Below are 15,583 nucleotides of genomic sequence, written 5' to 3'. Positions count from 1 at the left end.
CATACCATGTGAAAGGTTACATTCTAAAAACTGATGGATATGTTGGTCAATCCTTTGCAGGCTTGATGGGAGGCATCCCATTAAGTCAATATTGAAGTCCCCAAGAATAAAAATGGCATTCGAAGATTTGATATCACGCTTAACATATTTTGTAACCTAGCTTTCAGAGTGAGAACATCTCAAATAACTGGATTATATTGATTCGGAGTTCAAAGTAAAAGGATTTGGTTTGAATCGGATATTTATGAACTGTGAGTAAAACCGGTCTACTTTAGTGTGACGAAAATAACGAATTCAGTTACTTTGAAAAGGATTATTTTGAAACTAATTTAATCGGATGTTAGCTGTTTGACAGCATGGTGAGTAATAAACTGATTCGATTTTTGACTTTGGCTAATTGTCCATATTTGTTGGTTATACCATTATGACGGAATATGTACATTCGTCAGTGTTGAATTTCGTGCAATCAAATCTTAAAAAAGGAGTAAGTGATGAAGTTATTGCTAACCATGCTGTTGGGTTTTTCGATGAGAAGTCTATTATGGCGGCTAAAATAGAACTTTGGTCTCATGTTTACGAGGGTGAACGTGTGCAAAGACGCCAAGGCGATCAAGCTAATTACCGGCACATTAAGGACATGATGGAAATCTTCCAGAAATGCGACAGCGAAAATTTGTCTTTGCCTACATACGTGATTATTTTACCTACCGAGGTTCCTGTTATTCCTGCTGTGGCTTATTCTAGCTTCGCCTCAAAGCTTGTAAGCATTGATTCGGAACTTAAGCAAATCCGTGAGAAGATTTCGTCGTATGATCTTAAATTCCCCCCTCTTAGCAGCCCTGGCGCTCAGTCATTGAATCCCGATCTGACGACCGTTGTTATTTCTAAAGTCCCATCAGAATTAGATAATCCTGCCAAGCGTCGCGAAATAATAGACTCTATTCCAGGTCATGAATGTATTCACAGTATTAAGCCCTCTGGCGATAAGCTAGTGGTACGAATTGACAAGATTGCTGCAAGGAACTTTTGCAATGCCGTTCCAACTGTAATGAGAGATTGTGACGTCAAAGTAAAAGAAACGAAATATATTGGAATCATTAAAGGTATACCGACCAATTTTGATGAGGAAATGTTAATTGATTGCAATAATATTACTGATGCGAAGCGAATAGGCAATTCTTTGGCTGTTAGAGTGTTTTTTGAAAACGCTGTTGCGCTCGCTAATGCACTTCGACTTGGTATAAAGATTGGGTATGAGATATATCGAGTTTACGAATACCAACGCCCACCCAAATGCTGTTATAATTGCCAATCACCAAATCACTTAAAATCAAATTGTGATAAAGAAAAATGCTGCTCCCGTTGCGCAGGGCAACATGAATCCTCGCCTGATTCTCCGTGCCAGGCTACACCAAAATGTGCGAACTATCAAGGCAATCATGTGTCATTTTCAATGAAATGCCGAATTCTTCGTGAACTTCTGTCGAAACGATCGTCCTATACTAGAAAATGAGTGCTAAGACTAATTTCACTATATGTTCGTTCAATATTAACGGTACTAAGGATAAAGACGTTTCTTTAGATCAGAAATTAGAAAATTTTGATGTTTTATTCCTCCAGGAGCATCTCCTACCTTTAGTGAGCTTAAACTCCCTACAGAGAAGTAACGAACACTCAGTTTTTTCTAAAAGTGCACGCAAAACCTCTGGCAGACCATCAGGTGGCCTAGCATGTTTAATAAAAAAGACGCTGTTTTCACCACCCCCTTTATGCTATCACGAGAGTGATTGTTAATTGCTATTCGTCTTGCCAACCTTGTCCTCATTAATGTTTATCTCCCCTGCGACCAGAAATCCCTCCGAAGTTTAACTAAATTTACAAAATTTTGCTCATTAATAAAAAGTCTTTTGAATGGCATTGAGAGTAATGGACTGGATTGGTTATTAATCGGTGATCTGAACTGTAACATTAACTCTTCATCAGTGCGGACTGAGCTTCTGTTAGATTCCTTACCGAATAGTTACAAAATTTTGAAGAAAGATGCCTCCCATTCCTATATCCATAATAGTGGCTCACTTTCAGACATTGACCATTGTATCGTTTCTTCTGGTCTCATCTGTGGCGAAGTCCATGTTGATCAGGATGAGCGTGATTACGACCATCTCCCCCTATCCCTCACTGTTACCCTTAATGCTAATGCGGAGAAGAACCTTCGTCCCAATTCTAGAAAATGGATTTCTAAAAGAGAATGGAACAAAGCTGACTGGCCTCTTTATTTTTCTACGCTTGTTAGCCTTCTATCAACGATTAAAGTCCCTTTTAATCTGTTGTGTACAAGCGTTGGGTCCCCACAAGCCAGAATTCAGCTTAATATTTATTATAGCCACATTGTATCGTGCTTAAAGAGGTCTGAAGAAGTAGCTGTTCCCCTATGTCGCTTTAGAGCAAAAACAAGAAGTTCAATTTGGAAGAATGACCCAGAGCTCAAAACAATAAAAAATCGGGCTAAGTTGTGGCTAAAAATTCGGATAGCTTGCGGCCGCCCCTTAAGGGGTAATGTTTTCGATATTAAACAAAGAACAAAGCTTGATTTTAAACGCTATCTTCGAAAAATTAGGTACAATGGTGCTGAATTTCCTAAGTCTCCTAGCCAGTGGAAAAAAGTGATTAATGTCGCGAAGTTTGATAGATCGCCTACGGCTGACCGAATCCCTAATGCATCATGGATCAATCATTATAGTAACATTTTCGATACAGTGATATATGCGGTTCATTTTCGTTTTGCCAAACTCTGTTCCAATCTGTTGCCTAACAAAATCATTCAAGGTCATGTACCTCCCGTTAGTGTTGACCGTGTCAAAAGAAGTGTAGAGAGACTTAAATCGAAATCTTATGATATAGACGAGATCAGTGCTTTTCACCTCAACATCGATTCGGAGGAATTAGTTTATCACTTGCAGTTACTTTTTCAGATGTGTTTGTGCTCTTCTTTAGTCCCTGATTCTTTTTTAGTTGGTAACATTACGTTAATTTTGAAACGTGGTAAGGACCCAACTAGTTGCGCTTCGTATAGGCCTATTACGGTTGCTTGTACTTTAAGTAAAGTATTTGAATATGTTTTGCTCCCTGATCTCCTGTCTAATGTAGATTATATGTCTAATCAGTTTGGCTTTAAGTCGTATATAGGATGCCAACATGCTCATCGTGCTATAGTTTCGCTATTACTTGAAGCGCATAAAAATGGTTTTGAGGTTCATTTTTGTGCACTCGATGTTTCAAAAGCTTTTGATTCAATTTGTCATAACCAACTTTGGTATTCTTTAATCCAACTTGGTGCAAATGTGTCTATTATATCAACTCTTCGTTTTTGGTATGCTAATTCATATGTTCGACTCAAGTCAGGTGACACCTACGTTGGTAATATCCCCATCCGTTCTGGTCTTAGGCAAGGAGGAGTCTTATCCCCTTATCTTTTTAATGCTTGTCTTTATTCTGTTTTGCCACGTATTAATCCATCATGTTTTTTAGGCCTAACTAATCTTTCGTACATTGCATATGCAGATGATTTACTTTTGATCAGCCGCACTAAATCTAGCCTAATTAAGTCGACCCAGCTTGTTTCTAAGTCTTTTGAGGAAATCGGCCTCAAACTTAATACTGAAAAATGTGAATATTTAGTTTTTAATGCTAAGCATCAAAGTAGTGATCTTGATTGTGGTTATTTTTCAGTTAAGCTCGTTTCTTCGATTCGGTGGCTTGGTATTAGTATTTGTTCATCTTTATCGGCTTTTCGATCCTGTGGGCTAAATGATATTAAAAGTAAACTTAAAAAAGGGTACGCGAAAATTGTCCCGAACCGAGGCAGATTTTCACCAAAGGCTTTATCCAGACTTCATTCTACATATTGCGATCATTCTATATTGTTTCTTTCCGGTTTGCGCCCGTTGTTTAATAATCAAGATTTGCAGGGCATAAGAGTTATGTATTTTCGTTATTGTAAATATTTATTGTATCTGCCGCGTTTTTATAGAAATCAGAAGATTATCAGAAAGTTTTGTGCCACTGATATTATTTTCGTTTATAAAAAACTCTATGCTAGATTAGGTGCTGAGGCCTGTCAACGCTTGGGCCCTTACCACCCTTTGATTAGACTGTATTAATTGTATTGTTTGTGTTATTTCGTTTTTCTTTCCTTAATGTTTTTACTCCGCTTAATTTGTCAAAACAAGCGGGTAACAAATAAATTATTAATTATTATTTTCAAAATAAAGTCTGTCATGCTAGATGAGGGAGGGCGATAAATTCCAGTAATTAAAAATTTTTCATTATTTGGTAAAAAACATTCAATAATACAGCTTTCAAAAACCATCTCAGCATTCAGATATAGAAATTCTTCTCTCAGTCGCGCCGGAATATAATTTTTTAACTAGTATTGCTAAACCACCTTGCTTTGTCTTCATTTCTGCCTACGTGAAAGAATTGAAAATCGCTAATATTAATTTTATTTGTCGAGTTTTCATCTAAAAATGTTTCACAAACCCCAAGAATATCTGTGCCCGATTCAAATAAAAAAATTTCAGTCACACCTTGCCCACTCCTCCAACCACGATAGTTCCAAAAAGATATTCTCCTCATATTTTGGTTTTTATGAGCTATTTTATGAGAAAACAAATATTTATTTGGGGGGACTAAAATAGAGTTTAAAATTTTATTATTATCATGGACTACGGGCGTTTGGAATACATTACTAAAGAGGGCTGATTTTCTTACAAATTCTTCCAGTCTAGATGCAGGGATCCCATGAGCTTGATTAACCATTATCGTGCATTGACATCACATCAAGGAGTCCCCCCCCCTTGCCTCTCCCACTGAAAAATAAAAGCATTAAAACTCACAGATAATTCGACTTGAAATACGAAAGAAAAAACAACAAGGGAATCCATAGACACTGTAAGTACCAAAATGCAACAACCAAGCAAACACTCTCTCCAAACTACAATTAAATGAACAAAAAAGAAAAAAGCACACAAAAAACTAAAAAGCACACAAAAACCTTTTATATTATAATATTTTCTATATTATAATATGTTTTTATAAGATATTATATTATAATACATAAAACATATTATATTATAATATGTTTGTATTTATTTCAGCGGTTGCTGAAGACGGCCCAGCGGAGGTCTCGGCGGAAATATTCGCATTCCATTTTCATTTTCACTCGCAGAAAATATCTTCGTTTTTTCTTCTTCTCGAATTGTTTTCTTATCTTGATAAAGGGAGCAAAGATCATTAGTACACGAATTGATTTCGCCAACAAAACAACATTCTGTTATCTTTTACACTGAGCGTGATAATAGAAATCGTGCGTATTAACTCTTCAGTCATCAAGTTTTAATTTAGTCTTTTGAAGGGTAGTTTTTTTTCTAAAATTTGAGTTTATCTATCGTTTTAGGAATTGCCCTTTGTGATAAATAATAATGAAGATCATGTTGCCTTTCTTTCTTACAAAGCGTAAAAAGATAGCAAAGAATTTTCTGAAAACAATGAATTCAAAATGATACACAGTCTAAGCTAATATGTCACCTACATAACCAAAAGCCACCTCTAGTAAAATATAAGAAGTGGGTGAATGCACACTTAACCCTATGAACCCAATTCTAATTACAAAAAAGGGATTTAACACATTATAGATTAAAATCAGTAGCCAATGAAAATGAACTGTTATCCAAAAGACACAAGGTTAGGTGTAAAAACAGCCAATACTGCAATAAGGAATGGTCCCGGTATCAATCGATTGGAATAGCATGTATCAATGACCTTTTTTTTATCAGTCTTGGCTGAACCTGTGTGAGGTAATGACGCCTTTAATTTTTGTTATGCAGTTTAGTAGCTTAGTTTAGTTAGTTTTTGCTTAGTAGGAAAATGTTTTTATCGATAAATTTTTAGTTAGTTTCTTTGTTTTGTATTATATTTGCAAATTATAACCAACAACCACTGAATACAGTTGTTGGTTATACAGCCGAAATATTCGTGTAGGTTGTATATTAAATTTTATCCACTGTTTTCAGAAAATTCATCCCTTTGGAAAATCAACAAATGCCGTAAAATGCTTGTATTTATCAAGATGCATTAATCCTGGGGTGTGGCATTCTAAAACTCATGATTATTGATGTTTTAATTAATTTAATATAAATTTGATTATTTCTTCAGTCTTTCAAATTTTAGAATTTCAAATTCAGACTTATTTAAAATCTGTTTTAAAGAATAGTCTTATAGTTTAAACTATTAAAAACGAGGGTTAGACTATGTTGCCGTGCTAACCACCTCCTCTTCCAACTGTGGAATGGACTGCTCATTACTGCTGATTTTTTTCTTATTTTTTCTTCATTCACCATCTTAATATTCAGGTATGTCTAGCTAAGCTTTATTATTATTTTTTTTTAGATTAAGTCAAGTTTTGGGAGTCGAACTCAAAACAGTGCGATAGATGGAATTTGTGCGTAAGTTTTCTTTTATTGGTTTTATTTTGTTGAATTTCATTCTTGAAGTTTTTTCGGTAAAATAAAATTTTCAAGTTTTTTTCCTCTTACTTGGCAAATTATTTTTCTCTGTTACTTCTGTTTACCCTGAAAGAAGTTCTTACTTTTCAAACTTTATTTATAAAGGAAATAAAGTGCAACTATTTTTGTTTAAACATGTAGAGGAGAATTTATCAGAAGGGGGAAAAGGTTTTTTTTGGACCCAAAATAGCTAAAACTAGAATAAAGAAACTTAAAGGACAACACAGAGGAAAATATAAAACATATTGCACTTGAAGGGTCATGCTCTTCATAATTTTGGTTAAATTTATCGTGGTTGAAAATTTGTTGACAGTAGATTTGATTGAAAAACGAATGTGTTTGGCCCTTTGGGGATAAAATCTTAAATGCATTAAGTATAATTTTAATACCTATTGTAATTCGCGATTTACGGCTTTGGAAAGAAAGGAATAGCAGGTGTCGTTCTTGGCAAAAATTTAGAGTGATTTATAAATTGAAATGCAGGGTGGAAGGGGGGGGGATATATTTCAGTCTCCACTTTGACTTTAAAAATAGTGCGAACTGTCTCGAATTCTTAAATTTTGAAGTGATTAAAATAGTATTTTGGCGTTAAAATCAAGGTTTAACAGTAGAGGTGTTCACCGCCAGGGATGGCAAAATTGTTTTTAAATTAAAGGGAGTGCGAAATGCAGGTCTAGCTTTTTCCCCGATTTCTGACAATACTTGCTCAATAAAAATTTCATTATAAGATATTGTAAGGGACGCAGCAAGGAATTATGTTTTTCCCATGGGGATTTTTTAATTTCATGTTAAAATTTATTTTTCTACGATTTTAATTCCTGGCCATCAATGCCTTGATTCATATGTACCCACGCTAAGAGGCCAGGCTAAAGATGCTAGCAATTGTGCAAGTTTGTCAGTCGTGAGAACCTCCAATATATTCATTTTTAGACCCATTGTGATTCAAACTCCAATAAAAGATACACTGGGACAGTATAAATAATATCTGGAATTAATGGAACTAATAAATAATTGGAACTAATAAATGGAATTTTGATTCTCGATATTGCCAATGTGTTGCTTCCGTTTTGCAATGAATGACAACTTGAAGGTTTTAAATGCATGGGTGGGCAGCAATACTTTTATTTAGAGTTGCAATATCTCCGTTATGAATAAAAACTGACAGGAAAAGGGGTTATACAGGGGGGGGGGATAAATCTTAAAATTTAAAACACATGTACAGACAACGGTAGGAGAAGCTGTTTTCTGTTGTGTTTTAGAGGGCCTTGTTAGGGATAGTATGACAAGTGTCCTGCCCTGATATTTGATTTGGCTCTTGACATCTCTGATCGGATATTCAAGGCGAATTCTTGGAACACATCTTTTTTTAGGGGTTTTCCCCATAAACATCGGGAATAGGGAGCTGTTTGCCTGGGAAACAAGAAGACATTAACCAAAAAATATAGAAACAGTAGGAAAACAGAAACATTTCCATTTAATCATTGGTGTAAAGGAAGCTGCATGTAGCATTTTAATCTACTATACAACAATGGAAAGACTTTACCAAATTATTTGGGAAATTCTAAAGTCACAGTTTCATTGAAGACTACTCACTAATAAATAAATAATTTTCTGGGTAGGCATAATCGATGCTAGGTGGAATATGAGTGCCCAGTTTATGCCCAAAAGATGGATGCTTAACTTTAAACGCATAGTTTCCACTAGAACTCAGTTAGTTCTTGCTATTCTTCAGAACCTTGTGCTTCTGGAGCAAAGCCTGAGATCTTGAATAATGCAGTGAGACTGCACGGTAATGAACAGAATTTAAGTATTTTACACTAATCCTTTTAGTACGAAACTTTAGTATTTCCTGAAAATTTTACGCTTCTTCACTAATATAGTTCATTTTATCTCTGGGAGTGTCCAGTAAGTCATTTTTTTATTTTATATTTCTTATATAATAACCAAATGTAATGATAATATTAAATAAAACTATTGCATAAATATAGACGGTAAAAATCATTTTTCAAAAGGGCAGAGTTCTAGCATTTGTGTTCCGAGATATAATGAAAAAGTCAAAATCCTGAAAATCTGGAATGACCATAAAGCTAAAACTGTAGAGCTACTTGGAAAAATATGGCTCGCTGCTCTCTTCCACAAAATATAACTACGTAGTTTCGTCAAAATCTGAGGTAATGACTATGACGTAGTCTGGTTGATCTAATATGGAGCGACCGTTAAAAAAAACATACACATGTATATGATCCAACAATTAAGTAATTACGACAACATGCTCTATTAAGCCTAGCGGAAACTTAAAAACAGTCTAATCACCAAAATGCTATTTAAAGACAATTGCTTCAAAGAATCGCTGTAAGTGAGGGATTTGAACCGGACGTTCTCCGGTTACTAGCCGGAGCTTTGTGTGATCGTTCACACTTGGTGTGACTGATCCTTTCACTGCTTTGACCCAGAATATTGTTTTATACGGCAAAGAAATAAATATGTATGGAAAAGTTTGGGCTGTTGCCACCAGAGATGCATGTTCTGCAAGCCTAACTGAGCTCAGAATACCTTTACATGCTCTGTGCTCAACTGTTGCTCTACAATAAAGAGTTATCCAAGGACGGCCAGGTGTATCTGTTGGTCTAGGTTTGGAAGATCCGGCTAGTCGCCTGGGAATATTTAGTTCAACTCCCATGCAAGTAATATATATGGTGAAACGGAATATTATACGCTGCAAAAGAACACACAAGCATTCGCTATAATTACACAGCAGATGCTAGATATAGTTCCTATAGTAAACGAAAATATTTGGGATTATAGCTGTTGTGCTATAATCCCAAATATTCAACAGTTGTCTAGTTAATGGTATCTTTGTAGGTTTGAACTGGGTTTTGTGCCATATTTTTTTCTGTCGAAGATTGCGATGGTGTTTTTCTTCTAACTCAATATTTCTTTCTTCTTCTCTTTCATTTTTGCATTCGAGTTTGGTTGTTTTCACACTGTAAGCTCTTATTTGGACTAAGGCAATCTTTTGGGTCAAGATCAATGAGCTCACCATTTATTGTTCTACATCTTCCTTATATGTGAAATTAAATTTAAAGAAGGGGGTATGGGGTATTGGTTTGTGGTTCTCAATGATAATTTTTATGATTCGAATTTTACTATCAGAGAGATTCAGAGAATTTTGTTTAAATTCCAAATTGATGGGAAATCAAAAATAACTACTACTACCGACTCGCAGCATAAAGCAGCCTGGAAGTATCACAAAGTAATTTTTAGGAATCAAATTCTATTCAGAAGGGTAAAATCGTGTCTGTTCCTTGTCTACACTAACTCAACTAACTCATGGTCATGGTCATGTGTCAGTTCTAAAATTTGGTCAACCTACCTGAGACTCTAGGCCGGTGTGCCTCTCCAAAAGTTAATAGACAAGTATTTTTCCAATTTGAAGGTCATACCTACTCCTGTTGTTTGTCCAGGTCATTTACCTAAACACTTGGAAAACTATTTGGTCTCCCTGTTTGCCTGTGAGTCCAGGAGACTTGTTGGTCATCTGTCAATCCAAAAACACGGTAGTCGGCCTGAGACTCTAAGTAGGCGAGCTTATTAGGGTTAGGTTTACAGTTCACCTGTGAGTCCAAGCAAATTCAGTCCCCCCACTTGCATACTAGTCCACTCAACATTGTTCGTCACTAGTCAACCCAGAAATCTTGATCATCCCTACAGTTCTATGACTATATACCTTAGTTTTATCCCAAAATGGAGGGATGGATGATACACTGATCTATCAACAAGGGGAAAATGGTATCATTTCTATACATTCCTGAAAAAGGCTTATGTCAGCTGTTTTTCTCACTCAGACTATCAACTGTCTTGGTTTTTTTTTCTTCAATTAGCTGTGGATTGAAGGCAACTTGATTTGAATTCAAAACGTTAATCTTGAAAGGAGACAACCTTGCCATATCTATGTTTAGACTACAGACCTCATGGTTTCTAGGTGACGTGGCTCTATTCATTACTCTGTTGCGCTTATCTCTTTTTCTGCCTTTTGGTAGAAAAGAAGGTATAACATACAGTAATATCAAAGAGATTGAGGCGTCAAAATTGAAAGAAGACTTTTCATAAAAAATTTACAAAAGCTTAACCTTAGAAATAACTTAAAGGCACTTTTCTGTGAGGTAGTTTCTAATTTTGTGGCCATTTTTGGAGGCATTATCAGACATGCTTATGAAGATGTTCACTTGTAATCAGTAATTTATTGCCTCCTTAGTGGTTTCTAAAAAAAAATTATATTCACAAGAGGCAGGGATGTTAATGCGTGGGGTGGTAATAGCAATCTTGGTAACATTAATTTTAATGCAGAATAAACCCCTATGGCTATGATAACCCTTCTATTCAAGTACTAAAAGAGTGTTTTGCATTTTTTGGCAATTATCTTTAAACTAAGATCGGTTCACAACAATAAATGATCGAAATTGAACTTTTCTAATTGTAAACCAGAGTCCTCTTTCACCCTATCCTGTCTTCCTAACAACATTCTGAATGGCCACTCCGAGCAGCAGAGACAGTAGTTTTTTCTTTTGTTTTAAATCAGGTTAACCTTATTCTCAAATTTTGTCACTTTATGTTACTTTTACCTTATACAAATCTCTACAACTTTTGGTAATTTTCAGTCTTAAAGGAAACTTCCAAATATGCTTTTGCCTCATCTAATATGACAAAAAAGGACAATATTTTTTTTTTCTGATAAGAATTAATTACAAGTAAAATATTTAATCTTATCTGTGCTGCTCTTGCTTTGTTTTTATCTTGTTTGTCCAAACACTTTTTTTTTGTCAACAAATTGACCAAAAACGAATAGATATCCATCTTAAGGAATGGCTACATGAATAGCCACTTTTCAATTTTTTAAACTGAAGTTACTTTCGTCGGTAAAAGATCTATCTAATGACTTCGAACTTTCTTAACTATTAAACGTCATCTTTCATGAAATTGAATCACCACTGTTTAATATTTGGAATTATATTTGAAACTGTCTAAAACTTGGAAAGTTAATCTTCAACTTGTCCAACAATTTACTTACAACTAATTTCCTCTTTACAGCCGCACAAGGATTCATGAGGTATTATAGTTTATAGTTTTTTATTCGTTGACATACTAGTAAATCTTACAGTAAACTCCAGTTGACGGAACTAAGATATTACTGCTCGAAAATCCAAATCCTATCATGTTGAACAACCCTTGCCCCATTGTTGCTGTACTTAGGACCAAAGAATACTGGTAACTTGTAAGATTGGAATGGGGCGCCTGTCTCCAAAAGAAATCACCAGGGTCATCTAGCATTTGGCATTCCTTGGCATTTATTTTTCAAACTTTATAAGTTTCTTAAACTGAAATCCGATACTCATTACTGTACTAATTTTGGCAACTACACTAATTCCCCTTATTATTAAACTGCAAAATGACTAGAAACACGATACACTAGATAGCATTGGTAATTTTTTGTTGTTGACAGTAGCTCCAGTTTCCACTCTTGCAAGTTATATATGCTTTTTACTTAACCGTGAAGAAAATGTTTTCCCTTATGCAAAGCTGTTTCTAGGATTTTTATTCGAGGGGGTATATATATATATATATATATATATATATATATATATATATATATATATATATATATATATATATATATAAATATATAGAGGGGAGTGTCAATCTTCCTCTTCCCCCTACGGATACGACATTCCCTATATGTGATATTATTCGTTTTGTGATATTATTCGTTTCCAGAAGTATAGGTTTCTGATGAGAGATGAAACTCAACTTGGTCTCTGAGAAAAACAAAAACCCAACCCCATCTAATGCTGCTTATCAAAGTAACATCGTAAATGATTGAAACCTAAATAGAAATATCCCTTTATTTGGTTAGTTATATTTCTTTTTTTTATTTTTATTGAAAAGGCAGATAAAATGTTTTATTTACAGTTTTTAGTTGACAGTTTTACAGTTGAGTAAATATAGGGCCATGGGAACATGCGTCTGAAATTTGGAATATGTACTCAACGCTACACTTATAGAGGATGAAATTATAGCACAGAAGAAAAAGTGTATTCATGTTGTTTGTTGATATTATTTACATAAGAGTTTTCCTTTTTTTTTAACGTTTTGTGAATGTTATGTTAAGTGCTTACTTTTTATTCAATTCTAGTAATAAAAGGTCCTAGAGATGGAACTGAATGTAGATCTGCTTGCAATAGCTTTCGTCACTGACAAAGTGGGATTTTCTCACTTTAATTACTTCTCGGGTTTGTTGTTGAAAGGCAGTTTGGTTTAAAAAATGGTTTAGTAAGGCTCAAGTTACAAAAAAGGCATAAGCAAATTTATTCTTAGCAGTCCGCTAAAATTATTTATGAGAGAAATCTCTCCATTTAACATGATGGAAATCTCTCCATTTAACATGAAGAGAAAAAAAAACGGAAGAAACCATTTTTATTGAACACTTCAAATCAACTAAACCCTGTGAAATTAAATAATTCATCATTTATATCTCTACTGTTCTTTTGCGTTTTGAATTTATTTACTGTTTTATTGTTTATATATATAGATTCTTTTTAAGTGATTAAATCTTTTTTTTAGTTCAGATGAAAATGGTGATTTAGTTGACATTGAAGACGACAGAGAAGATGAAGAAAATCAGTATTTCCGGAAGTGTGCCAAAGATGTGCCGGGCAAAGAATTAAAAATACCGAAAGCCAACTGTTCATTGAAAGTGCTCCCTGTTGAAATTCATCCCGCCGCGTCAAATAAACTTGGTATTAATGGAAGTGTGAGGTATCATCCGGTGAATGCGAAATAAGCAAAATAAGAATGTATATCCTAGTCATTCCCATTGAGTATGAGAAACTAGCAAGATTGAAAACTGGCGTTGTCGTAAAAAGATACTCATGGCAGCTTGTGTCTGGTGTCTTTCGCTGACGTTGTATTTCTTTTGAATTGAAGAATATTTTCACGCAGTTCAATTAAGACTATGTATTTACTCCCGAGAGTTTCATTTCTAAATTCAACTACCTTCCAAGACGCTTAAAAGTATCTGATCCACAATTTTACCCTGACATTTTTGCACTATGTTGAATAGTCAGTTACTATCAACTACTGCAGACTTGTGTTTCCAGGCTCTTTAAAATTTAGGTGATTGTAAAGGTTACCAAGTTTTTTCACCTGTACCAGCTTTTGTTCACCTATTCTGCTTCATCTGCCAATATTTTTCGAACTGACCATGATGATTGGTTAGTGTATCTACTTTCTGCAAACTGGATTTTGAGTTAAAATTATCCTTGAAAAAAAAAAATCCTGTTATTTGTATGATATACCCCCTACCTAATATTCTTCTAATAGTAATTCTCTGACGCTCAATCCTAATGAAATATACCGAAGTAAGATAAAATTATAATACTTTAGGAACAAAATCGGGCTATATATTTGCATAATAGGGGGGGGGGTGTATAGTGGGTCTTCATGTCTAATGTGTTAGGTATAATTATTCTGCTTTTTATGTAGTAAGAATCTTTTGACCTCCCCCATAATGTGCAAATATATTGCCAAATTAAATGTTTTCCATCTATTCTGTCACCTCTCTTTGTTTTTTCTCACGCTAAGCTGAAAGAAACGAGTAAAAAGAAGGTTCTATAATGCGGCAATGAATAAGCAATTTGAGCGGTAGGGTGTTTATCATACAAGTACTAGAATCCTTATTACTTATTGCTATTATTGAGTTTTTGTTTTAATTATAAAAAAAGACAGTTTAATAATTTCATTTATCCCCATTCTCTTTGAAATCTTCTGCTTTGAGTGTTATAGGGATTTTTGGAGTTTCGAGACGCTGCAGTAAAAGTGGCGCTGCAATCCTTTATTTATCCATCTTCCCATGTTAAACCAAAAATCCGACTCTTGCCGATTTCCCATACTCTTTGGTCTTTTCTACCTACATTATCCTGGCTCCTTGTTTATAAGTGCTTTGTGATTTAACACACCTCTTGGTACTGTCATAACATTCATTCCCTTGTTTATTTAAGTTGATAAGTTTATATTGGAAACCTGACTTTTTAATACTGTGATTATGCAAAAGAATAAATAAAGAATATCGATTAAAACAAGTTTACATTTTTAGAATTATGCCGATACAGGTTAGAAAACAGAATTGTGATAAAATCATACATTCCATTGTCCGGGTTGCAGCGGTAGCTAGCAACTTAGTAAGAAACGATCACATCCAATACTAAGAATTCTAATAGCCCCTAATTCATTTAAACCTGATAAGTTTGTACTGGAAACGCGACTTTAATATTGTGATTATACTAAAGAGTAAATAAAGAATATCGTTTAAAACAAGTTTACAGTTTTAGAATTATGCCGACTTAGGTTAGAAAACAGAATTGTGGCAAAACGATACATTCCCTTGTCTGGGTTGCAGCGGTAGCTAGCAATCTAGTAAGAGACGATCACATGCAATACTAAGAATTGTAATAGCCCATAATTTATTTAAAGCTGTTAAATTTGTATTGAAAACGTGACTTTTTAATGTTGTGATTATGCTAAAGGATAAATCAAGAATATCAATTGAAATAAGTTTACATTTTTAGAATTATGCCGATTTAGGTTAGAACACAGAATTGTAATAAAACCATGCATTCCCTTATCCGGGTTGCAGCGCTAGCTAGCAACCTAGTAAGAGACGATCACATCCAAAACTAATAATTGTAATAGCCCATAATTTATTTAAAGCCGATAAGTTTGCATTGGAAACTTGACTTCTAATATTGTGATTATGCTAAAGAATAAAAAAAAAAAATATCAATTAAAACAAGTTTACACTTTTAGAATTATGCCGATTCAGATCAGAAAACATAATTGTGATAAAACCATACAAAGTAGCATCAACTCATTTAATGAAGGGTAGAGGATACAAATGTATTTTAAAAAATCTGGGGGGTGGATAATTTTGTTATTTTTCAACAAAAATTCACAAGGAACTTTAGAAT

The 15,583-nt window shown here is 34.4% G+C and overlaps 1 protein-coding gene across 8 annotated transcripts in view; it reads left to right on the top strand.

Moving 5' to 3' along the window:
• LOC136031809 (uncharacterized) overlaps positions 1 to 14,698 on the top strand; it is a 135,644-nt gene extending 120,946 nt beyond the window's left edge. For 6 of the 8 annotated variants that reach the window (XM_065711624.1, XM_065711621.1, XM_065711619.1 and 3 more), the window contains 2 exons: positions 6,448 to 6,503; positions 13,182 to 14,698. In XM_065711624.1, the coding sequence (XP_065567696.1) occupies positions 6,448 to 6,503; positions 13,182 to 13,401 (276 nt within the window). In that variant the 3' untranslated portion in view covers positions 13,402 to 14,698. Of the gene's footprint in view, positions 1 to 6,447; positions 6,504 to 11,651; positions 11,671 to 13,181 lie in introns of all 8 variants that reach the window. The other 2 variants (XM_065711620.1, XM_065711625.1) reach the window with 1 other exon arrangement.
• Positions 14,699 to 15,583: the final 885 nt, after the last annotated feature.

The sequence above is a fragment of the Artemia franciscana genome, chromosome 10 (genome assembly GCF_032884065.1).
Source record: "Artemia franciscana chromosome 10, ASM3288406v1, whole genome shotgun sequence".
NCBI classification, from domain to species: Eukaryota; Metazoa; Arthropoda; class Branchiopoda; order Anostraca; family Artemiidae; genus Artemia; species Artemia franciscana.
This window is presented reverse-complemented; position numbering and strand designations above follow the sequence as displayed.